The sequence below is a fragment of the Nerophis lumbriciformis genome, linkage group LG02 (assembly GCF_033978685.3).
Source record: "Nerophis lumbriciformis linkage group LG02, RoL_Nlum_v2.1, whole genome shotgun sequence".
Taxonomy (NCBI): domain Eukaryota; kingdom Metazoa; phylum Chordata; class Actinopteri; order Syngnathiformes; family Syngnathidae; genus Nerophis; species Nerophis lumbriciformis.
In genome coordinates, this window is record NC_084549.2 from 38,222,219 (window position 1) to 38,247,238 (window position 25,020).

The 25,020-nt window shown below is 41.2% G+C and overlaps 2 protein-coding genes across 8 annotated transcripts in view; one reads left to right on the forward strand and one right to left on the reverse strand.

Annotated features, from left to right (window-relative positions):
• Nucleotides 1-1,814: 1,814 nt before the first annotated feature.
• znf518a (zinc finger protein 518A) lies at nucleotides 1,815-16,827 on the forward strand. Of its 2 annotated transcripts, XM_061962429.1 has the most exons (4): nucleotides 1,815-1,938; nucleotides 4,964-7,006; nucleotides 13,526-13,606; nucleotides 14,985-16,827. In XM_061962429.1, exons 1-4 carry the CDS (start codon nucleotides 1,836-1,838, stop codon nucleotides 15,608-15,610), a joined length of 2,853 nt encoding a protein of 950 aa, XP_061818413.1. In that variant the 5' UTR covers nucleotides 1,815-1,835; the 3' UTR covers nucleotides 15,611-16,827. The 2 variants fall into 2 exon arrangements, with proteins under 2 accessions (XP_061818413.1, XP_061818422.1); XM_061962438.1 differs by lacking the exon at nucleotides 13,526-13,606 and having other exon boundaries at nucleotides 14,985-16,825.
• Nucleotides 16,789-25,020, reverse strand: part of blnk (B cell linker) — a 61,197-nt gene continuing 52,965 nt past the window's right edge. For all 6 annotated transcript variants that reach the window (XM_061962459.1, XM_061962451.1, XM_061962475.1 and 3 more), the window contains 3 exons: nucleotides 24,093-24,176; nucleotides 23,864-24,019; nucleotides 16,789-17,020 (listed from right to left, as the gene is read on the reverse strand). In XM_061962459.1, the coding sequence (XP_061818443.1) occupies nucleotides 16,904-17,020; nucleotides 23,864-24,019; nucleotides 24,093-24,176 (357 nt within the window). In that variant the 3' untranslated portion in view covers nucleotides 16,789-16,903. The remainder of the gene's footprint in view (nucleotides 17,021-23,863; nucleotides 24,020-24,092; nucleotides 24,177-25,020) is intronic.

Below are 25,020 nucleotides of genomic sequence, written 5' to 3' on the forward strand. Positions count from 1 at the left end.
GACGGACGGGTTGTTATATGGTCAGTGATCAGGTCAATAATATGTCAGTGCAAAGATGAGTGAGGAGACTCCGACTGGGGTCTTTGCTGGTAAAAATTTATTCAAAATAAACCCAGACTGTACTTTACATAAAACTGTTCCCAAGTTTTGAGAAAATAAATGATGTGCATTCAAGTAAAACATTTTTTTTATATGTTCCTGAATGACATTCTAAAAATGAAAATCAAATCAAAGTTTATTTATATAGCCCTAAATCACAAGTGTCTCAAAGGGCTGCACAAGCCACAACGACATCCTCGGCTCAGATCCCACATCAGGGCAAATACAACCTCAACCCAATGGGATACAATAAGAAACCTTGGAGGGGGCCGCGGATGTGGGGATGTCCCCTGGGCGAGCGGTGCAATGGACGTTGAGTGGATCTAGTTAATAGTGTGAAAGTCCAGTCCATAGTGGGGCTTGTCTCCACTCATCTTGAGTGGAGACAAGTCAGCAGCGCAGAGACGTCCCCGACTGATGCACAGATGAGTAGTCCACCCCGGGTCCCGACTTTGAACAGCTAACGCATCATTTGTGGTCACCTAATAACCTCTCCACGCAGGGCAGAAAAGAGACGGCAGATCAACTGGTCTAAAATGGGGGGTCTATTTAAAGGCTAGTGTATACAAATGAGTTTTAAGGTGGGACTTAAAGGCTTCTACTGAGGTAGCATCTCTAACTGTTACCGGGAGTGCATTCCAGAGTACTGGAGCCCGAATAGAAAACGGTTTATAGTCCACAGACTTTATTTAGGCTCTGGGAATCACTAATAAACCGGAGTTCTTTGAATGCAGATTTCTTGCCGGGACATATGGTACAATACAATCAGCAAGATAGGTGGCATTTGTGTCCAAATTTTGGGGTCTTTTTAAAGTTAGTTTAAGTTATGCAAGAGTGTATTAATCTGTTTTTAATCATGATTCAACCCTAGTGTGTGAATGTGAGTGTGAATGTTTTCTGTATATCTGTGTTGGCCCTGCGATGAGGTGGCGACTTGTCCAGGGGGTTCCCTGTCTTTCGCCCGAGTGCTGCTGGAATAGGCTCCAGTACCCCCGCCACCCCGAAAGGGACAAGCGCTAGAAAATGAATGGATGGATAATCCAAATTAAGAAGAATTTTTTTTTAAATACATAATTAAACAGCACTTATTTTAATATAATGGGTGTATGTATCTAGAAGCGCACAAATTGAGACAAAAAACAAAGAATTGCGATGAGGTGTCCAGGGTGTACCCCACCTTCCGCCCAGTACAGCTGGGATAGGCTCCAGCCACCCCCGGGAACCCGAGAGGGACAAGCGGTCCGAAAAAAAGACAACATGTCCGAAATAAAATGAACTGAACTGAACAGAACTTTATTAATCGTTTTCCATGAGACATTCTGGGGCCCCTGAAAATCTCGGGGGCCCAGGCAACTGCCTGTGTTTGCCTAATCAATCAATCAATGTTTATTTATATAGCCCTAAATCACAAGTGTCTCAAAGGGCTGCACAAGCCACAATGACATCCTCGGTACAGAGCCCACATAAGGGCAAGGAAAAACTCACCCCAATGGTAAGTAAGTCACTGCTTGAGTGTTCTTTTTTTCAAACCAAGTTTTCTTTAATGCAACCCATCTCCCTTGTTGCAGTAAAAACCTGTCAAAATAAAAAATAAAATAGATAAAATAAGATAACTGTCAACAATATATGTATGTATGTTTATTAAAGTTGGATTTGGGATCGGCTTCTGGTTATTGTATTTAACAATTAAATGTGTCCATTTCCGTTTTAATTAGCTTCTCTATCCACTTGGTGGCATGAGGCTAAAGGCTAAAGGGGCTCAGACTGAGACTGTAATCCCCGGATGGAAGCATCATGGCGGCCACTCGCTGAGCTGTCAAGCTCTCCACAAAAGAAAAGGTAAAAACCGAGACAACTACATCAACAACGAAAGCTTTGACTATTATTTGCATATTGCGGTAGCTTTGTGTAAAGCATTACAAAGACGCCGAGTTAAAATGTGGATTCATCGTAACTTTGTCGTTACGCTTCATATTCCTCAAGTTTGTTAGCAATTGGTGCGTCACGTTATTTTAAATCATCAAAGCGCTTCTTCTTACTGCCATTTTCACCGTTAGCTCGATAGCAAAGGCGCATTTTTTTGCATTCAAACGAAATGAAAACCGTAAGTCGTTACTGGAGGGTGTTTTGTCGTCACTTGCCAATTCCCTTAGCGTCTGCCGCTTACACTTTGTTGTGGTTAAGTTCAACTACAATGGCCGCCCCACTCTCCCGTGAGGCTGCTATGATATGTCTACTTTAGCAACTTCTTTTGCTTGCATTTGTAATCTCTGACATATATTTAGTGCTCCGTGGTGTTCCGGCTGTCGCCTGCAGCCACAGTAGCGGACAAGCAATATTCAAATTCAAATGCGTAACTGCAGTGTCATAACACCTGGTCGTTGAGAGGAGTTCTGTAGTTTTACATCTGGGAAATAGTTTGAGCAAGTGGAACTGGAGCCAGCAACAGGTGGGCATGGTGGAGGAATAGGGGGGTCCTGAAAGTGTAGCCACCCCCTCTCTTGTTGTGGGAATACAGAAAATTAAATATGAAAGCGTATGGTGTCTAAGCATCCAGTTGTCAGCCCAAAACACGTTATTGTTTACTTTGCTCAACTGTTGTGTGAATGCTAGGAGTCGAACATTCCCATACATTTGGTTATTGTTTGTTCATAGTGCACCATATTAAAAGTTAAAGTACCACTTATTGTCACACAAACACTAGGTGTGGTGAAATTATCCTCTGCATTTGACCCATCCCCTTGTTTCACCCCCTGGGAGGTGAGGGGAGCAGTGAGCAGCATCGCTGGCCGCGCTCGGGAATCATTTTGGTGATTTAACCCCCAATTCCAACTCTTGATGCTGAGTGCCAAGCAGGGAGGTAATGGGTCCCATTTTTATAGTCTTTGGTATGACTCGGCCAGGGTTTGAACTCACGACCTACCGATCTCAAGGCGAACACAGAACAGTTTTCCTATAAATGAATTTACTTGTGGTAATAATGATATTGGATTAGATATATGTAGTGATTTTTTTTAGACACTTAAAGCACTATACAGTGAGCACTAAGAACCCATCATGTATCCACTCCACTTTCACAAATGGGAGTCGTAAGCTACTTTGTAGCAACGGTGGTCCTGGGGTAGACGTGACGGAAACGTGGCTGCCAATTTGCGCCTACGGCCTTTCTGACCACCACCAAACATTAATACACCAGTGCCCAAGGACACAATAGACGAGGATGGCGGAAGCTGGATTCATGCCTGATACCCTCAAGTTTCTGAAAGGCCGCTCTACCATCTGAGCCACACGGCCCATGCAGTGATGGTGGTGGCCTGCCATGGATAAGTTTGGACCCCCAGAAATATATTTGGACATATATGTTACATGTGCTTACTAACAAGACCAAAAAGATGACTACTTAAGTGGGAACTGCACTTTAAAAAAAAAAATTTGCCTATTGTGCACAATCTTTATGAGAGACAAGAACACACATTCTTTTTTTTTTGCATTGGCAACACTAAATTGGCCCTAGTGTGTGAACGCGAGTGTGTATTTTGTCTGTCTGTCTGTGTTGGCCCTGTGATGAGATGGCGACTTGTCCAGGGTGTACCCCGCCTTCCGCCCGATTGTAGCTGAGATAGGCTCCAGCACCCCCCGCGACCCCGAAAGGGATAAGGGTTAGAAAATGTATGGATGGATGGATGGATGGGCATTCTAAATAATAATCGGCTCGTTCTAAGTGGCTAGCAATGCTGCTAATGGGAGCAATCCATTCTGCCGCTAAATCACTGTAAAATGCATCCATAAACCGCCAACAATACTTAATTTATCTTCCATAACCTGTATAATAATCAGGCTGTAGCGACATTGTTATTGTAAAAGTGAACACAGAGGGACTGTTTTTCTAGTGTAGTAACACATCGCCTTGTGACGGCATGCTATGGCATTAGCCTTAAACTAGCTTCTGTTTCAGCAACTGAATGGCTTTGGAGTTTGTAATGCACAACATGATGAACAGTTGTCCGTTTGGTCAAGATGGTCCAGTTGAGTTTGGGTAAGCTCCAAGCTCCACATTTACACCGTCATGTCATTTGTCCAAAAATTGTCATCTTCGTCGTCTATTACAAAGTCTGCCATGATTAGTTTGTTGCCGGAAGTAGAAACATACATTTGTTAATTGTTAATGTAGAAGTAGAAAGTGTGTTGCTATGTGCAGTGAAATAGGTTACAGTAAAGCTTAAAATGACCAAAATATGGTAAATATTGTACAAATTACATATTATTATAACATGTCTGTTACTACATTATATGTATACTTGCATAATGTATATAAAACGTTGATGGATGGTTTTGAAGTTGTTTCAAAGGGCTCTGAAGGCAACCTTGGGGACTCAAATTCGCTACATCTTGCAAGCATTTTTTTATTCAAAGAATCCTAAAATATGTGTGTTCTTGTCTCTCATAATGATTGTAAAAGATAGGCAACATTCCAAAATAAGTGCAGTTCCCCTTTAAGTCAAAAATATTTATCTACACTGTAGCTATGCTGCTCATTAGGGTGTTGTGACAAGGTCTCGTGTCACAAGATCTAGCGAGATTATAACGTGATGATATTTCTCCTTTAGAGAAAAGCTGCTTCTGTTTTGAATGCTCCCGCATAACTGATGTCCTTACATGAACAGCAAGGTCTGCTTTGCAAACTGAGAAAGTTATTCCTGTCTTTGTCGATTACTACTATTACCAACAAATGATTTTGACAACCACAAATCTTTTAGAAATTAGAAATCTCAAATAACTAAAGGTCATTAATGTGTTTTATGTATATAATTGAAATATTATACAGTATTTCTTTAAATTGTTAATTTTGTGTATTCACTTGCAGAAACCTCAAAACCGATGGATTTGGTGGATATTTGCGCGCCAAGCCCTGCTTCAAATAAAAAGAAGTGTGCACGCAAAAGGAATAGGGTTTGGCGCAAACGGTGCCACCGTAGGAAGCGTGCAGTTCAGCTCCCAACTATGCAACGTGAAGTTCAAAATGGACCAAAGAAGACACCAGAAAAATGTGTGCATAGCACAGAGCCTTCGTCAAAAAAGCCCACCCAAGGTGGACCACAGAGTGAATGCTGGACAAACAATAATATCAATGCACTCAGGTTTACGTGCACACAATGCAAGAACAACCTGGAATATGTTCCCAAAGACTTAGTGAGGCACTATGAGGAAAACCACAGAGGGAGCTCACCTGTTTTTTCTTGTCAAATGTGCCCTTTTAATACACACAAGTTCTCCTACCTTCAGGTTCATCTGTTAAGCCACACGGACACTTTTTCTAGCTGCTGTATTTGTAATGACAACGTGAAGCGTACGTGGTCTGAAATGAGTGCACACTTCACTACATGTCATTGCCAAAATGGCAAATATTCATGTGAAAAGTGTCCGAGATTCTCTACTAGTGATGTGACTGGATTTTTAGAACATATGTGCTTAAGACATTTTGGCCATCAAGGACTAAATGAGGCTGATCTGCACAAGAAGGATAATAATCAGTTAGGGTCCATAACAGCTAATAAAACTTTATGTTGTCCACACTGCAGCTATGAATCATCTCAGAAGTGGATGCTTGCTAAGCACATTAATGCCAACCACCGCCAGAATGGTACCCAAAGAAAGAAGGTCCATTCCATGGCAAAAAAATCAAACGAACAACAAATGAAGCCTAGGTTAACAAGAAGCACAGTAAGGGAAATGTGCTGGTTAACACAGGACTGCCTTTCTATGCCCGGGAGAGACTTCCTGGATAAATATTGCCATTTGTCTGACCCTCAAACTACACTAGAGGAGACCCAGCAATTTTTAATGAAATCTGTTGCTGGAGAAAAGGGTGACCAGAAATGGACTGAAGCTCTCAAATCGGTTCTGTCTAATGTCCCTCAAGACATTAGCATCCATTCCAAATCAGAGAATGGCATCATGTCAGATTCGGCCGATCTCACTGTCCTCACGGTCCAGAACAAGATAACTGTGGCTCAGAATGGCGCTACCTATGCTAAAAGGCTGAAAATGATGGAGGAAACGGAAAAAGAATGTACTTTCCCCGAAAGTGCTGCTGCTGATGTTTGTCAGATTGGAGGTCAAGTTATTCTGAATGATGATCCACGTTCCCTACAGACTGAAACTAAACTAACTGAAGACACATTCATTTCGACCCACAATGACTCACCTGAGTTCATCCAGATTCTGGAAAACCGAGAGAATCAGGAAAAGACTGACTTGGATAACGGGGGCAATCAGGATAAACAACCCCATTTAGAAGGGATTGGTATATCTGATGAGCCAATCGTCATTAATGAGAGCCAAGAGAAGAAATCCATGTGTAAAGACAATCCAAAAAATACAAGAAGGAAGCAAAGACGGAAAATAAAGTCCAGATCTAAAAAAGTAGTTAAAGGAACTTCTGGAGTAGCCTTAAAGATTGTGTTGAAGAAGAATCCTGTAAAAGACAGGCAGTGGGTGTCACAAAGCCCATCAGACATTATTAATTGTCCGATGAATGACCAGTACGCCAAACTAAATCCTGACGCATCAGTACAGGACACGACACAGGGGACTCATCAGCATGACCCCACTGAAGCCATTATATTAGCACATGGACTGCCTTCAAGTTGTGCTGCTAAGACTGTTGTGCATGACGTTTCGTTCTCGCCGGATGATGCAAAGAAATTGCGACACTTGTTGGAAACAGATCTTGACAAGAGTGAGCAGTCAGATTTACCAGAGACTTCAGTTGAGGACTATCCTGAACGCTTGCAGCTCCCTTCCTCCAGTGGTGCTCCAGACTGTTGTCTGTCAGCTGATAATGAAGCCACCCACAGCAGCTGCAGCCAGTCTCCCCCTCGTTCCCAACCTGCTATTACACCACAGGGTAAGCTTGCAAATTATAGTTCCTATAGATATATAAAAAGGCGCTTCTCATCATTCATACAGAATTAATGGGTAAACCAGATTTTGCATTTAACTAATGTATATTTAGTCATTCTAAGACACTTCATAGTCACAACCTGAAACACTCATACTCACGCTCAGTACACATGAACGAGAGCAAGTGATAGAACAGCTAACATCTAATAACTAAATGACAGCATACACTCAGTCAATTGTACAAATTATACGTGAGCCCTAATAATTAAATATCGTATCTGCTTATTGAATACAAAGTGCTGATGTGACACTGGTTTGTTCATAAAATACATTATCTACAATCTATAGTATAACAACTGCCTGGCTAAAAGACTAAAACAAAAGTGTCCAAGCGTTAGTGTAGGGCTGAATGATTTTAGAGAAAGATAGAATTTCAATATGTTTGGCAGACATTGCAATTTTCATTAAATTCCTAATATTTGTTAAATGAAGCTTCAGTGCACTATTTTAAACAACGTTGGAAAACTATTTAATTGCGATTATTTTAAATTCTACCACAATGTCAGGCCCGTGCCACCAGAAGAATGAGTGCTTTGTGTCCTTTATTATTAAGTATTCTCAATGCTTCACTTTTTACACATTTTGTTATGCAACAGCCTTATTCCAAAATAGAATATATACATTTTTGTCCTCAAAATTCTACAGACAATACCCTCATAATGACAATGTGAAAAGCTTTTTTAAAACAATTGGCACACTAATTAAAACAAAATAATCACACCGTGCAGATATATTTATTTTTTTAAACCCAGCAGCAAAACAATAAAGACCATACTGTGGGGACAGGCCCTTAAATTCGTCTCTTGAGGTAACTGTAGGTAACTAAGGATGCGTACCGAATTCGGTTCTTTTAGGGGCACCGACTAAATTCTGCCGGTATTATCGGTATTGATTCATGCAAAATAACTGCCATATTTTAATACCTTTGTTGCTTGTGATTTCATGTCCAGTTGGAGGCTAAAAGTGTTCGTAATAACACTGTTACTTTTACTAGAAACGAGTAATCTAAGTATGTGTAGGTCCGTCACAACGCTGATAGCGTGATGTAACGTGGCACGCTACTTTTGATGTGGTTTTATATCAACAACAAAACAGCGTCGTAAGGCCAGCAAGTTCAATGCAGGAACTATCTTGTCACTAATGAAAGCAACGAGCAGCACCGCACTAAAATGAACTTGATATCAAATAGGAAGAGGCAACATCACACTGTGACACATCCGACAACAACATACGCACATGTACACAATGGGAATATTGAACAACAAATCAATGATTGAAGTGACAACTTGCCATCTAAAATATACCACGTTTGTTGACAAGAATATATGACAGCAATTGAAGCACATTCAATTTCTTTATTGAGCAGAGGTATCACAAACCGGTGAAAAGATTAAAAATAGCTGGCGTCAAAGCCGACAAAGTGCGCTGCTAACTGCTAAAACTAAAAAAACAAAGCTCCGTTGAAACCCTCGATGACAGCACTAGGCAACAGGCCCCGCCTTATAAAAGCACAGATTCCGCACACTGTGCTGTCATATTAAACATCTCTCAAATGCATATGCATGTTATTAAATTAAAAAAAGAAGAAGTAATTATTAAGTAGTTATTAATTAATGTATTTATTAAAGAGTAATTCCATTAGTAATTCAATTACTTTTTTGGTAAAGTAACTATAGTTAATTACTTTTTAAAAGTAATTTTCAGAACACTGGACGCTAAACACTAAACACCGGCTCAAGCAGCGCTCAGACTCAGCCAAACTGCCTCTAGGTAATGTTTCAATTTTGAATGCTAACAAAGTAAGTATGCCTGCTAGGAAAAGGTTGAACGTGATGTAAGGTTTCACTTTTCTAAAATGTGGAGCAGCTTGCTTATGATTGCTTATTTTGTCATTATTTTGACTTAATAAATTACAATTGGGAAGAATGGCCGCCCGGATCTGAACCCGAGTGGTGTTTTGTTATTGGACTTTTGTGCTCGTCACGGATTGTCAATAACAAACACCATGTTCAAACATAAGGGTGTCCATATGTGCACTTGGCACCAGGACACCCTAGGCCGCAGTTCCATGATCGACTTTGTAGTTGTGTCATCGGATTTGCGGCCTCATGTTTTGGACACTCGGGTGAAGAGAGGGGCGGAGCTTTCTACCGATCACCACCTGGTGGTGAGTTGGCTGCGATGGTGGGGGAGGATGCCGGACAGACCTGGCAGGCCCAAACGCATTGTGAGGGTTTGCTGGGAACGTCTAGCAGAGTCTCCTGTCAGAGAGAGTTTCAATTCCCACCTCCGGAAGAACTTTGAACATGTCACGAGGGAGGCGCTGGACATTGAGTCCGAGTGGACGATGTTCCGTACCTCTGTTGTCGGGGCGGCCGATTGGAGCTGTGGCCGCAGGGTAGTTGGTGCCTGTCGTGGCGGTAATCCTAGAACCCGTTGGTGGACACCGGCGGTGAGGGATGCCGTCAAGCTGAAGAAGGAGTCCTATCGGGTTCTTTTGGCTCATGGGACTCCTGACGCAGCAGACAGGTACCGACAGGCCAAGCGGTGTGCGGCTTCAGCGGTCGCGGAGGCAAAAACTCGGACATGGGAGGAGTTCGGTGAGGCCATGGAAAAAGACTTCCGGACGGCTTCGAAGCAATTCTGGACCACCATCCGCCGCCTCAGGAAGGGGAAGCAGTGCAGTGTCAACACCGTGTATGGTGGGGATGGTGCTCTGTTGACCTCGACTGCGGATGTTGTGGATCGGTGGAGAGAATACTTCGAAGACCTCCTCAATCCTACCAGCACGTCTTCCTATGAGGAAGCAGGGCCTGGGGAATCTGTGGTGGGCTCTCCTATTTCTGGGGCTGAGGTTGCCGAGGTAGTTAAAAAGCTCCTCGGTGGCAAGGCCCCGGGGGTGGATGAGATCCGCCCGGAGTTCCTTAAGGCTCTGGATGTTGTGGGGCTGTCTTGGTTGACAAGACTCTGCAACATCGCGTGGACATCGGGGGCGGTACCTCTGGATTGGCAGACCGGGGTGGTGGTTCCTCTCTTTAAGAAGGGGAACCGGAGGGTGTGTTCCAACTATCGTGGGATCACACTCCTCAGCCTTCCCGGTAAGGTCTATTCAGGTGTACTGGAGAGGAGGCTACGCCGGATAGTCGAACCTCGGATTCAGGAGGAACAGTGTGGTTTTCGTCCTGGTCGTGGAACTGTGGACCAGCTCTATACTCTCGGCAGGGTCCTTGAGGGTGCATGGGAGTTTGCCCAACCAGTCTACATGTGCTTTGTGGACTTGGAGAAGGCATTCGACCGTGTACCCCGGGAAGTCCTGTGGGGAGTGCTCAGAGAGTATGGGGTAACGGACTGTCTTATTGTGGCGGTTCGCTCCCTGTATAATCGGTGTCAGAGCTTGGTCCGCATTGCCGGCAGTAAGTCGGACACGTTTCCAGTGAGGGTTGGACTCCGCCAGGGCTGCCCTTTGTCACCGATTCTGTTCATAACCTTTATGGACAGAATTTCTAGGCGCAGTCAGGGCGTTGAGGGTATCTGGTTTGGTGGCTGCAGGATTAGGTCTCTGCTTTTTGCAGATGATGTGGTCCTGATGGCTTCATCTGGCCAAGATCTTCAGCTCTCACTGGATCGGTTCGCAGCCGAGTGTGAAGCGACTGGGATGAGAATCAGCACCTCCAAATCCGAGTCCATGGTTCTCGCCCGGAAAAGGGTGGAGTGCCATCTCCGGGTTGGGGAGGAGATCTTGCCCCAAGTGGAGGAGTTCAAGTACCTCGGAGTCTTGTTCACGAGTGAGGGAAGAGTGGATCGTGAGATCGACAGGCGGATCGGTGCGGCATCTTCAGTAATGCGGACGCTGTATCGATCCGTTGTGGTGAAGAAGGAGCTGAGCCAGAAGGCAAAGCTCTCGATTTACCGGTCGATCTACGTTCCCATCCTCACCTATGGTCATGAGCTTTGGGTCATGACCGAAAGGACAAGATCACGGGTACAAGCGGCCGAAATGAGTTTCCTCCGCCGGGTGGCGGGGCTCTCCCTTAGAGATAGGGTGAGAAGCTCTGCCATCCGGGGGGAGCTCAAAGTAAAGCCGCTGCTCCTCCATATCGAGAGGAGCCAGATGAGGTGGTTCGGGCATCTGGTCAGGATGCCACCCGAACGCCTCCCTCGGGAGGTGTTTCGGGCACGTCCGACCGGTAGGAGGCCACGGGGAAGACCCAGGACACGTTGGGAAGACTATGTCTCCCGGCTGGCCTGGGAACGCCTCGGGATCCACCGGGAGGAGCTGGACGAAGTGGCTGGGGAGAGGGAAGTCTGGGCTTCCCTGCTTAGGCTGCTGCCCCCGCGACCCGACCTCGGATAAGCGGAAGAAGATGGATGGATGGATGGATGGATGGAATAAATTACAAAGTCATAATAATAACGTACTTAGTATCTCAGGTAACTAGGACTGTTTTGTTTTTACTTTACGGAAAAAATATCGAGATATATATCGTATAACGCCATTCAGCAAATGGAGCGGAAAACACAACCAAAAGTTGTAGGCTTCTTCACGCGACGAAGCCGGCCTACTTCACCGCAGTCTGTAGTCTATTGCCCCCCAGGCTGTGGTGGCAGCGACGAGGTGGAGACGTGATGGCGACAGGCTGAGTTACACCGACACTCACCCACCCCCTTCTCCGGTCCCCTCCCCCTGGAGAGTCACCACCTTAACTAACACATTTTCTGGGGGAAACACTGCATACTGTATATATTTTTAAATGTCTTTATTTTTCACTATTACCAATTAAATTTGGGCTGAGATTTACCGACGGTAGCCTCTGAAATTGCAATTTTAATCTGGAAACAATTAAATCGTTCAGCCTTACTATATAGTGTATGAGATTAGGGCTGCAACTAACAACTAATTTGACAATCGATTAATCTGTCGATTATTACTTCGATTAATAATCGGATAAAAGAGACAAACTATATTTCTATCCTTTCCAGTATTTTATTGGAAAAAAAACAGCATACTGGCACCATACTTATTTTGATTATTGTTTCTCAGCTGTTTGTAATTGTTGCAGTTTATAAATAAAGGTTTATTAAAAAAAAAATGAAAAGATACACAAAAGTGCGCATGCATGTCAGCAGACAAGAGGAACTTTTGTATTTCTTTCCCTGATTTAAAAGGGTTGCATGGGTACTCCGGCTTTCTTCCATAGGCTGATTGTCAACAGTAAATTGGCACTAGTGTGTGAATGTGAGTGTAAATATTGTCTGTCAATCTGTGTTGGCCCTTCAATGAGGTGGCGACTTGTCCAGGAGTGGACCCTGTTTTCCGCCCGAGTGCAGCTGGGTAGGCTCCAGCCCCCGCCAATTCTAGAGTGAAAAGCGCTAAAAAATGGATGAATAGATATTATACATTTTTATACCAAATAATATATTGCGAAAATTGCGGCTCAATTCTGAATTAAATCGTCACCCCAACAATCGGAATCAAAGTGAATTATTTTTTGTAACACTGGTTGCTTATAGGGTTGCACAATATAGACTATAGAGCTTTTAATACTATCGTCATATCGACATAATGCATGTTGATGATGCATTGTGTGTCCTGCAAATTTGACAGCGGTGATCAAACGACTGTGTCCTCAAAGCAATATAGTGTCCTTGCTTGCAGCTAATGTTCCTCCACAGTGCAGCTGCTAAAGGACTGATCCTTGCCTATGTGGCAGAAAATAAACTGTTTCTTACAAGTATCGTTATCACTGTAGGACTAAAAGACAAGGAATAGCGAAAAATGCTACACTACACACTGTATATAACACAAAAAAGCAAAGCTAGCAGCTAAACTAGACCTCTTGAATGTAAACATGGGTGTGCTGATTGATACAAATAACATTAAAAATACCAAGTATAGTATCAGTATATTATCGATACTGGAGTTATTTGATTAATATTATGCGTTTTTATTTTCAAACTCAGGAAATAAGAGCCAAAAGTAGTGTTTGCTTTTTTTCGTTACTTTACACTTTTGGCTTTATTATACTATTTGCAGAGGTGGGTAGAGTAGCCAGAAATTGTACTCAAGTAAGAGTACTGTTACTTAAAAGATTTATTACTCAAGTAAAAGTAAGGAGTAGTCACCCAAATATTTACTTGAGTAAAAGTAAAAAGTATGTTGTGAAAAAACTACTCAAGTACTGAGTAACTGATGAGTAACATACACACTCATATCATATATATATATATATATATATATATATATATATATATATATATATATATATATATATATATATACATATACATTGATATATACAGTATATAATTTATATGTATTTATTTTGCTGTTTTTGTTTACATGTTAAAGGTGTTTTAATGAATATACATGCATGTTTAACATATAGATTCCTTTCTTTCATGAAGACTAGAATATAAGTTGGTGTATTACCTGATTCTGATGACTTGCGTTGATTGTAATCAGGCAGTCGTGATGATAACGTCCACGTTTTCAAATGGAGGAGAAGAAAAGTTCCTCCTTTCTGTCTACTACCACATGAAAGTGGTGAGTTTTTGGCATCTTAGTTGTCCAGCTTCCATATTCGTTTTTATACACTTTACAAGAAATATATTGGCGTCAAACTCCGTAGCTTGCTAGCTTGTTTGCGCTGGCTTTCGGAGACTCTTATTTTGAAAGCGCAGGCGCCATGGAGCGGCACTTTTATTGTGAAGACAGGAACGTCCTCATGTGCGGTCAGTTTTTAGGCTTTTGACGGGATGTATGGTTGGAATGAAAAAGTATCTTTTTTCCTTCACACTTTTGATTGATTGATTGGAACTTTTATTAGTAGATTGCACAGTACAGTACATATTCCGTACAATTGACCACTAAATGGTAACACCCCCATAAGTTTTTCAACTTGTTTAAGTCAGGTCATGTGACCGCCTGGCTCTGTTTGATTGGTCCAACGTCACCAGTGACTGCATCTGATTGGTGGAACGGAGTGAAACGTCACCAGTAAGGCAGGCACTTTGAAGGTCTGTCTGACAGACCAAAACAAACAAAGCGTGCATTAACAGATCGATAAAAATTAGTAGCGAGTAGCGAGCTGAATGTAGATAAAAGTAGCGGAGTAAAAGTAGCGTTCCTTCTCTATAAATATACTTAAGTAAAAGTAAAAGTATGTTGCATTAAAACTACTCTTAGAAGTACAATTTATCCCAAAAGTTACTCAAGTAGATGTAACGGAGTAAATGTAGCGCGTTACTACCCACCTCTGACTATTTGTATGTAATAAAAGGGAATCCGGAAATCATTTTGATATTAAATTAATATTGTCGGATTACAGTTTTGATCAAAACTGTAATCATTTAATGATCCTGAAAAGTTTAAGTGCAAACATTGCCCAAAACTAATGTAAAGTATCCAGACAGAAGAAAATGTGCTCAATACATTCAAACAGAAGTGTAGATGGAATCATTTACAACAGAAAGTTACCAAATATTAACAGTGAATTAAAAAGTGGATCAATTATACTTAGAATTAAAGAATACTACTGGAAATGTTGCAATATGTTACCACATACTTCAGCTGCTAAATTAGGAGCCTTTGTAACCAGTTTTATAATTTATTTGCCAAATCTTATATTTATTGTTATTGTAAGAGGCTGCCATATATATTGTGGTCTATAGATTTTAGACCATATTGCCCATACCTAGTTGCTTAGTAACCAATCTTTTGCAAGAGCACCACTGTTACATTTGTCAGGTTTTTCAGGTGCAGGGTGAGGTTTTTTCACTCTTTTTAGCTTGAATAGAGAAGGCAAATTGAGCAGATGCAGAGCTTAAAAGTCCTTGTTTTTTTTTACTAGCATCACATAATTAAATTTCCTTGATTTAACATTTATTTTCTGTGTTTCTCAATGGCTGTTCTCAAATTTTAGGTATGCTGAACTCTGGAGCAGAATCTATAGAACAGAGTGGCCATAGTAGAGAAGTGCCTCCAGACTCTTGCACAAACCTTCTCAGCAATGGAGCGGAGAAAGCCATCCAACTGGAACCATGGCCAGCCTTTGTACCCTACCGGCAGCCTGTACCAAAAAGCCTGGAAAGGAATCTGAAATTGGTCGCCATAAGCCCCTCACAGCTGATACGGTGTCCAGTGAGAGACCAGCCTGTGGTGGTGCTCAATCACCCAGACGCAGACATCCCGGAGGTGGCCAGGATCATGCAGGTGGTCAACCGGTACAAAGGAGACGTGCAAAAAGTCATCCTGTCTCGTGCCACTCTGACCGCTCTCTCTGACACAAATAATTGTACGAACACTCATACCCAACCACCCTGGCATGGGGAGAACCTAATCCGGGAAAGGTTCATCCTAAAACTGAGACTGCGGCGACTCAGTAGGAAGAAGTACGAGGTGTTGGATCCAGTTTCTCCCAGCAGGGATGTCGTAAAAAAATTCAGTTGCTGGTTTTGCGGCAGAGTGTTTGACAAGCAAGAGGTGTGGATGGTCCACCGCCAGCGACACTTGATGGACTGGAAAAGGCCAAACTGTGAAAACGTTTGAATGTGGCGCACACTGGAAAACAAAAGATGACTTTGCAATCACAAAAACGATGACAATCAGCTTCTCAAGTCTTAAGTCTCAGATCCTGGACTTTCTCAGGGTAACATTTACCTTTTTTGAGTAGCTCCAGTTAAAGTCTTTGTTGATGAGTTTGTGAAGTCACAAGAATGTGATGTTTCATTTGGTTCTTTGTACCCTTTGTTCTTGTCTATGCAAACGCTTATTTTAATACACTGTCACCTTTTTAGAAAACACTGTCCATGTTTATAAATAACCACACAAATCTGAGTTAATGTACGGGTAGGCAATACATTGTGGTATCTAAAATATTTATGTTTTTGAAATAAGATGCTAGAACCCACATATACCAAAACCATGTGTTGTAAAAAAAAAAAAAAAAGCTAAACAAAAATGACAATAAGCTGATTTATTCAACAATTATTTATGCCTCTTGTAGATACGTTCTATGCATTTATTTGAATTTATTTTTGGGCCAATGGAATTTTTCTTGTATATACTCCAAATAATATGCGAGTCTCGTATTATCTGTGACTGATATATTTTCATGCATTTATTTAACAGTGGATATTCCTAAAACATCTTTTACATAGCGATGGTTTGTCATAACCGTGAATGATAAAATATTTTTTATGAAATCTGGCATAGATTGGAGGTGGCGGTGGTTTTCAAAGAGTTTACTATAATTTGACTTGAAAATGATCATCTAGTTTTGTTTATTTTTACTTGCACTATGAAAGAAGGACTTTCTATTTCCTTTACCTCGACGCATTAATCCCATGTGCACGACAATCTCGATTGGTGGCCCCCTGTGGCATAACATTTCCGAAAGCAGCCAAAGGCTGTCTGTATTGACTGCAGGAATGTTGTGTGTGTGTGTGTGTGTGTGTGTGTGTGTGTGTGTGTGTGTGTGTGTGTGTGTGTGTGTGTGTGTGTGTCATTCAAGGACCATCCCTGTCTGTAACTCGCTGTAAATATTCTTGCTCCTCCAATTTAGACAACATATTTTTGATTGTACATAGTCCTACTAGTGGTACTGTACTGTACACAAAGTGCCTTCCTATTTGTTATTGTTATGCAACCGATCTGTTTGAGCATTATTTGTAGATGACAGAATAATGAAATTGTGTGTTCCTGATAACATGATTAAAGATGTGGACTTACAGAGGATATTTGTTTTATTTTAAGTACAATACATATTTAAAAGTTGCTGTAAAGTAGTACTATGTCCATGTGGCTGCTGATGGAACATTCAAGTGGAGCCAGAAGTGTTCGCTAAGGCCTCATAGGAAAACAGAGCCTGGCAGCATCCTTGCTGTTACTTTTGCTGTCAATCAATATCAGGAGGTTGGTCCTGTGGGTCTGGATGATGTGAGAAACACTGCGGAAATACTAAAAAGGGAATCATCAGTTACGTCACACAGAACAAGACCGCACAGGCAAAGACATGCAGGATGTCAGAGATAAGGGGTTCACAAATGCTGTTGTGACGCTGAGCTCGGTCTGCAGGGTTTGGTGTCAACCCCATAAGCACCTCGACTGCATCTCTCCAAAAAGTATGAAATGTCAAGAGACTTCTGCCCTAATGTGTGTTCAGTCCTGTGTACCTATTGCGCTGTGTTGTGTCAATGTTGGGCAAATGCATTATAAACACTTCAGGGTAACTTTCTGGACTGGTGCACATCATCCACTCTCCTTATGTGAGACAAGAAAACACATCTTTCCCTTTCTAATGTGTTCTAAATAGTAAAAAATAAATAAAAAAAACAACTGCTAATGCGCGGCGGCTAAGAATGCAGGTAAACCTCCAACAACTGCTAACAGTGCTCCATTTATATGCTGTTTTCTGCATATTAAAAAGTTCAAATACCACTAGGCGTGGTGAAATTACCCTCTGCATTTGACCCATCCCCTTGCTCCACCTCCTGGGAGGTGGGAGGAGCAGTGAGCAGCAATAGTGGCCACGCTCGGGAATCACTTTGGTGATTTAACCCCCAAATCCAACCTTTGATGCTGAGTGCCAAGCAGGGAGGTAATGGGTCCCACTTTTATAGTCTTTGGTATGACTCGGCTGGGGTTCAAACTCACGACCTACCGATCTCAGGGCGGACACTCTAACCACATGGACACTGGCCAGGCAACCGAGTTACAGCGACTTTTTTTTGTAAGGGCTATTCAACTTGGATCCGACGGCACATCCGGCCCGCCAAGGCTTTTTATTTTGCCTGCCAAACATCACCCAAATAGTATTGATGAAACCATTCAAACTAGGGCTTCTTGTGTATGCAGTACTCCCGCCACACCGCAAGGGGCAACAGTGAGGCATATGTGCCACAATGAAGCAGCAGTGGGGTGAGTATAAAAAGACTACTGGTACTGGAAAAAAAATCGAAATAAATTGCGAAAATTTGACTTTTAAACAGCAACTGGATAACAGAATATGAATGTTAAAGTTTAAGTACCAATGATTGTCACAAACATGCCAGGTGTGGTGAAATTATTCTCTGCATTTGACCAATCAGGTGAGGGGAGCAGTGGGCAGCAGTGGTGGCCGCACTTGGGAATCATTTTGGTGATTTAACCCCCAATTCCAACCCTTGATGCTGAGTGCCAAGCAGGGAGGTAATGGTCTGCCCCGAGCCACTGCAGAGTCATTGTTTTCTGTTGGACCCCTTAAGCGATGGACACACTACACTGTTCCAGACAAGCAGCAACAACGGTAGAAATCCACACGTGTCAGCTTCATCACTTGGTCAGATCTTTGTCGGTAAATATTGTGCAAAGATAGTTTGTTTTGTATTGAGATTGCGGACTTTGTGATGTCTTTTGTATTCATGCTTGTGTCTGAGCAATTCTCTGGCGATCAGCACTCATCACCGTTTTGTGAGCACTATTTTGCGTTTTATTTAGCACGTTTGAAACGGACGTGCAAACAGACACAGTTTCACACGCGGCTGTCCATCCATCCATCCATCCATCTTCTTCCGCTTATCCGAAGTCGGGTCGCGGGGGCAGCAGCCTAAGCAGGGAAGCCCAGACGTTCCTCTCCCCAGCCACTTCGTCCAGCTCCTCCCGGGGGATCCCGAGGTGTTCCCAGGCCAGCCGGGAGACATAGTCTACCCAACGTGTCCTGGGTCTTCCCCGTGGCCTCCTACCGGTCAGACGTGCCCTAAACACCTCCCGAGGGAGGCGTTTGGGTGGCATCTTGACCAGATGCCCGAACCACCTCATCTGGCTCCTCTCGATGTGGAGGAGCAGCGGCTTTACTTTGAGCTCCCCCCAGATGATAGAGCTTCTCACCCTATCTCTATGGGACAGATCCGCCACCCGGCGGAGGAAACTAATTTCGGCTGCTTGTACGCGTGATCTTGTCCTTTCGGTCATAACCCAAAGCTCATGACCATAGGTGAGGATGGGAACGTAGATCGACCGGTAAATTGAGAGCTTTGCCTTCCGGCTCAGCTCCTTCACCACAACGGATCGATACAGCGTCCGCATTACTGAAGACACCGCACCGATCCGCCTGTAGACCTCACGATCCACTCTTCCCTCACTCGTGAACAAGACTCCGAGGTACTTGAACTCCTCCACTTGGGGCAGGGTCTCTTCCCCAACCCGGAGATGGCCCTCCACCCTTTTCCGGGCGAGAACCATGGACTCGGACTTGGAGGTGCTGATTCTCATCCCAGTCGCTTCACACTCGGCTGAGAACCGATCCAGTGAGAGCTGAAGATCCTGGCCAGATGAAGCCATCAGGACCACATCATCTGCAAAAAGCAGAGACCTAATCCTGCAGCCACCAAACCAGATACCCTGGCCTCAACGCCTTGACTGCGCCTAGAAATTCTGTCCATAAAAGTTATGAACAGAATCGGTGCTGTGAGAGAGGATAAAGACACACGATGGACAGAAACCCCCGTCCTATGTGTACTTTTTAACATATTTGGATGGTCAAAAATAAAAAAAATTAGACACATCGTCTATTCAGCAACATCCTTTTTCAATTTTATAAATGCCAGATAACTTAAAGTACCAGTAGAATGGAAAAACAAGTTCCCTTTATATCAGGGGTGGGCAATTAATTTTTACCGGGGGCCGCATGAGCAACCGAGCACTGCTGGAGGGCCACATCGACAATATTTCAATTAAATTTTGCTCAATATTATTTTTGATATACCGTAAGATAAATAATAATAATAATAATAATGAATAATTAATAATAATAATACTTTCATTTAACCTAACTTAACTTTATACAAAAGCAGATTGCTTTTGATGGTTTTATTTTTAACACTGTCTTACACTACACTTCCTGATGTATAATACAATGCAAAAATGTCCATTTCTGCACAGGGTTAATTTATCCTGCATCCTCTTTAAAAGTCCAACATTTTTTCCCGTCAGATTTGGACAATCATCTGTAGTCACACCTGCCAGCTTGTCCCATTTCAGTCCTAACATGTCCAAACACGCATTTACCTATGTGAACAAGTCATTACCTGTGGTTGTCCCTTTTAATTGACTGCATGGCTCCCAGCTCTTCCGTGATTTGAAAGTCTGCAGTTATCCCACGTAAGAAGATGAGCAGCTGGGCGGTGCTACGTACATCGCAGCTCTCATCCAAAGCCAGCGAAAAACAGTCAAAATCGGCCATTCTGTTCTTCAGCTGAAGCTCCAAATTTCCGGACATATCAGCGCAACAGAGTCCAATAAGCACTCCTTAATAAACTCTCAGTCAGAAAACGCCTTACTTTTTCTGGCAATTTTGTGAGAAATTACGAAACTTGTCCTGATGGCTGCATATCTGGGGGTGTGAAATTTGGCAAAAAGTCCTTGTTGGGTTTGCAGTTTTACCATCAACGCATCAGCCTCCCTTGCGCGCTCTTCATCAGACAGATTCCGGTATTTTTCCTCGTGCTTCGTCATGTAGTGGTGATTCAAATTATATTCTTTAAACACAGCAACCTGTGTACCACAAATTAAACACACGGCTTTACCTTTAATTTCTGTAAAGAAATACTTGGCAGTCCATGTCTTGTTGAAAACACGCCCTTCGTCATCAACTTTTCTCTTTTTAGCGTCTCGGGGGTAAACCGTGCATCACTTGTCGCTGTGCACCTTCACTCACAGGTTACACACGGACATACGTCCATAAATAACACTTTTCAAAATAAAAGCAGCACAGTTGTTTTGCGCGCACGACATAGATGTTTTTTAAACTTTATTACGTAATTTGTGATTGCCGCTGTTCACGTTCACTCACAATCACGCACGCGCATACGTCCACACGGAAGTAATACAAATAACGCTTTTCAAAACAAAAGCAGCACCGTTGTATTGCACACTCGACATAGATACTTTTTTAAATGTATTTTGTAATTTATGATTGGCCTCACGCGGGCCGGACAGGGACGCACAAAGGGCCGGATGTGGCCCGCGGGTCGCAGAATGCCCAGGTCTGCTTTATATTGAAGCTACCGTATTATTATATATATCTGAAGTATGAAACCAAAATACTTACAAAGTTTGCGAGTAAATAGATATGATCAAAATAGTATCAATCTCATGGCGATATCCGAGCGATAATGAGCAAGCCAGTCACGTGATCCGTGAAGTAGAAGTGGGAACTACAGATCCCTTCATTACCAACAACAAAGCAAATCATGCAGACTTTGTGAGAGCCAACAACGATTACTTTGGGAAAAATGATGGTCCAGAACCTTATATTGTTGATCCTGAATATAAGGAGGGTGAGCTACAAGTTTAGCTCTGCTAAACAGATCTAGCTTTAGTGAAACACTAAGCATCATGTAGCAGTATTGCTAAGTGCTAAACAAGAAATACAAACTACGAACATAATAAAACAATCGCTTACTGTACAATATCTGCTGTCACTGCGATGACGACTGATAGGATGTTCAAATCTTCCCGTTTAGATGAAGAATTAATCATGATGCACGCGAAGGGTTAACAAGGAAAAGTTGCTGCCTGCAGACACTGTCTTCTGTTGTGTGTGTTTGTTTAAAGTAGAGATGTCCGATATTATCGGCCGATAAATGCTTTAAAATGTAATATCAGAAATTATCGGTATCGTTTTTTTTAATTATCTGTATGTTTTTTTGTTGTTGTTGTTGTTGTTGTTTTTTAATTAAATCAACATAAAAAACACAAGATACACTTACAATTAGTGCACCAACCCAAAAAACATCCCTCCCCCATTTACACTCATTCACACTCATTCACACAAAAGGGTTGTTTCTTTCTGTTATTAATATTCTGGTTCCTACATTATATATCAATATATATCAATACAGTCTGCAGGGATACAGTCCGTAAGCACACATGATTGTCCGTGCTGCTGGTCCACTAATAGTACTAACTTTTAACAGTTAATTTTACTCATTTTCATTAATTACTAGTTTCTATGTAACTGTTATATTGTATACTGTTTATATTGTTTTACTTTCTTTTTTATTCAAGAATGTTTTTTTAATTTTTTTAATCTTATTTTATTTTATTAACTTTTTTGAAAAGGACCTTATCTTCACCATACCTAGTTGTCCAAATTAGGCATAATAATGTGTTAATTCCACAACTATATATATATCGTTATCGGTTGATATCGGTATCGGTAATTAAAGAGTTGGACAATATCGGAATATCGGATATCGGAAAAAAGCCATTATCGGACATCCCTAGTTTAAAGAGAACAACTTGTTTTCCTCTCAAAGTTTATTTGGGTTTTTTCTGCTTGTCATCACAAACATTCTGCAGTAAACAAAGTACAATTGGTTTACTGAATAAAATAAAGACTTTTATTTCAAGTTAACAATTACTTAACAACACTTTCAAATGGCAGATTATTATTTTTATTCTTTAATGACGTTTATACATCAGTGCTTTTCACAAGTGCTTTGGCAAACAACAAGCGGTGACCCAGATTGTGGAGTTTTTAAAACTCAAATTCTGTATCTTATATTAAATGAAAATACATGAAAGTGCAGTTTGAATTTGAGGAACTGTAAAATAATGTATCCCAAAACATAAATCTATTTTAATGATTTTTCAGGAACAACATTTTTTTTTTAACCACAAACTCAAAAATGATTTGAACTAAAAGTGTTTTTAGTACATTTTATATCAGAGGAGTTTAATCCTTGCAGACACATAAACCAAAAGTCTGATAAAAAAAAAAAAAATAATATATATATATATATATATATATATATAAAATGCCTTTTCTGATTAAGATAGATTGATTCTCCCAGTCAGGACCCATACAGTCAAATACATGTTCTGTCTGTAAGTACCTGCAAGTCCGCATTCAGTGCAGGATCACTGGTGAGCTGCACCAGATTGTGAAAGTAAAGTGTGTCACTAAAGTAGCTGCTCCTTTTAAATGTTGTGTTTCAACTTCTATGCTACTGTTAGTCATATTTCTTTATTTTGTTATTCTGGGCTGCACTTCCCGCTGTGTAAGGGGAAGAGACAACGCTGATTGAACATTCATTACGTCGTGAAGAGCCTAACATTCGCAACGGTGGAACGGGAGGTCACGCGCACACACACGGACACAAACACTTTCACAAAAAACACACGCAAACGTACACGAACACACAGGACCACGGTCAATAAAGGCGGATTGTTCCATGCAGGATTATACCAATTTATTGCTTCCCTACTGTTTACTACTGCGGTAACTTTTAAGAGACATTTCTGCCATATTTGATTGAGGAAATATGCTAACAGCTGATCTCTGTGATCGAACTCAAATTAATCACGATCAACGATCACGATCCTATAATCGCCCAGCCCTATTTTGTGGATTGGAAATACAATTGGATGTGACTTAACGGAATCAATGAATCATAATTAAGCGTATAAAGTCAACTTGTTTTTCCGTTCTACTGGTACTTTAAGGGGCTGATTAAAACTGATACAATGAATGTGGTTTGATGTCATTTAATATTTTTTTTAATGACGTTTGTTCGTTCCCTGTATTGTGGGCCTCCTGTTAATCAGCATATATTCTGCATATTCATAAAAACAGACACGCTATCTAATCCTCTGTGCACCAGTTTAGTAGATCAGCTTTGCGTGTGCTATCAAGCTTGCAGGTGTTTTAGTACATGCAAACTTTTAGTAGATCAGGTCCTTAGTGTCTAGTGTGTTTCAGAGTCCATGCTCACACGTGACTAACACTGCATTATCACAATAAATACATAAAAATTGTACCTCTTCTCCTTTCTTCTCCTTGCCCAGTGCATACTTTTGACTCATGCGTATGAAGCGAATCGGAATGTTGTACACTCGGTTCTTATAAAACACCACCAACGTGTATGGATGGTGTGCATTTTGTCCAGAACTCATCCTCACCATGAAGGCCCCGTCCTGGAACACAACCCAGCACAGGGTCAAAAAAAAATGTGGATGACTATGTAATAGAAGTTGGCAAGAGTCTCACTTTATTTGCGTGTAACAACAGTTGGTCAGCAGTCTTGCGGTCACATTCCCCAGCAAACCACGGCTTGGCATGAATGTCTGTGTCCTGGAGTGAAGGAAAGAAAAGCTTAAACCCAACAATCAATCGGTAACATCAATCCAAGACATACTTGCCAACCTTGAGACCTCCGATTTTGGGAGGTGGGGGGTGGGGGCATGGTCGGGGGTGGGGCAGGGCGTGGTTGAGGGCGTGGTTAAGAGGGGAGGAGTATATTGACAGCTAGAATTCACCAAGTCAAGTATTTCATATATATATATATATATATATATATATATATATATATATATATATATATATATATATATATATAATAAATGATAAATGGGTTGTACTTGTATAGCGCTTTTCTACCTTCAAGGTTGACACTACTTCCACATTTACCCATTCATATATATATATACTGTATATATATATATATATATATATATATATATATATATATATATATATATATATATATATATATATATATATACATATATATATATATATATATATATATATATATATATATACATATTTATATATATATATATATATATATATATATCCTGAAAATATGCAAACAAAACTGTGATTAGATAATTGATACTTCAAACTTGCATAAATAAATATTAAGGAATATAACATAACTTGGCTTCTGAGAGCTTCAAAATGTAATGAATAAAATGCTAAAGTTGTTGATAAACAAGCAGTTATTTCAATAATTAAATATGGTCATTTTAAATGAATTATTATGATAATTTAAAATTAATTATTTCAAATATGTTTATTTTAATGTATAATTCTAATGCCTGGATGTAATAAGGAGTCAAAATACAAATAAATACAATTAATTTTGATGTTTTTAGCAAAATATAGTAAACATTTATTTATTTATTTATTTTTT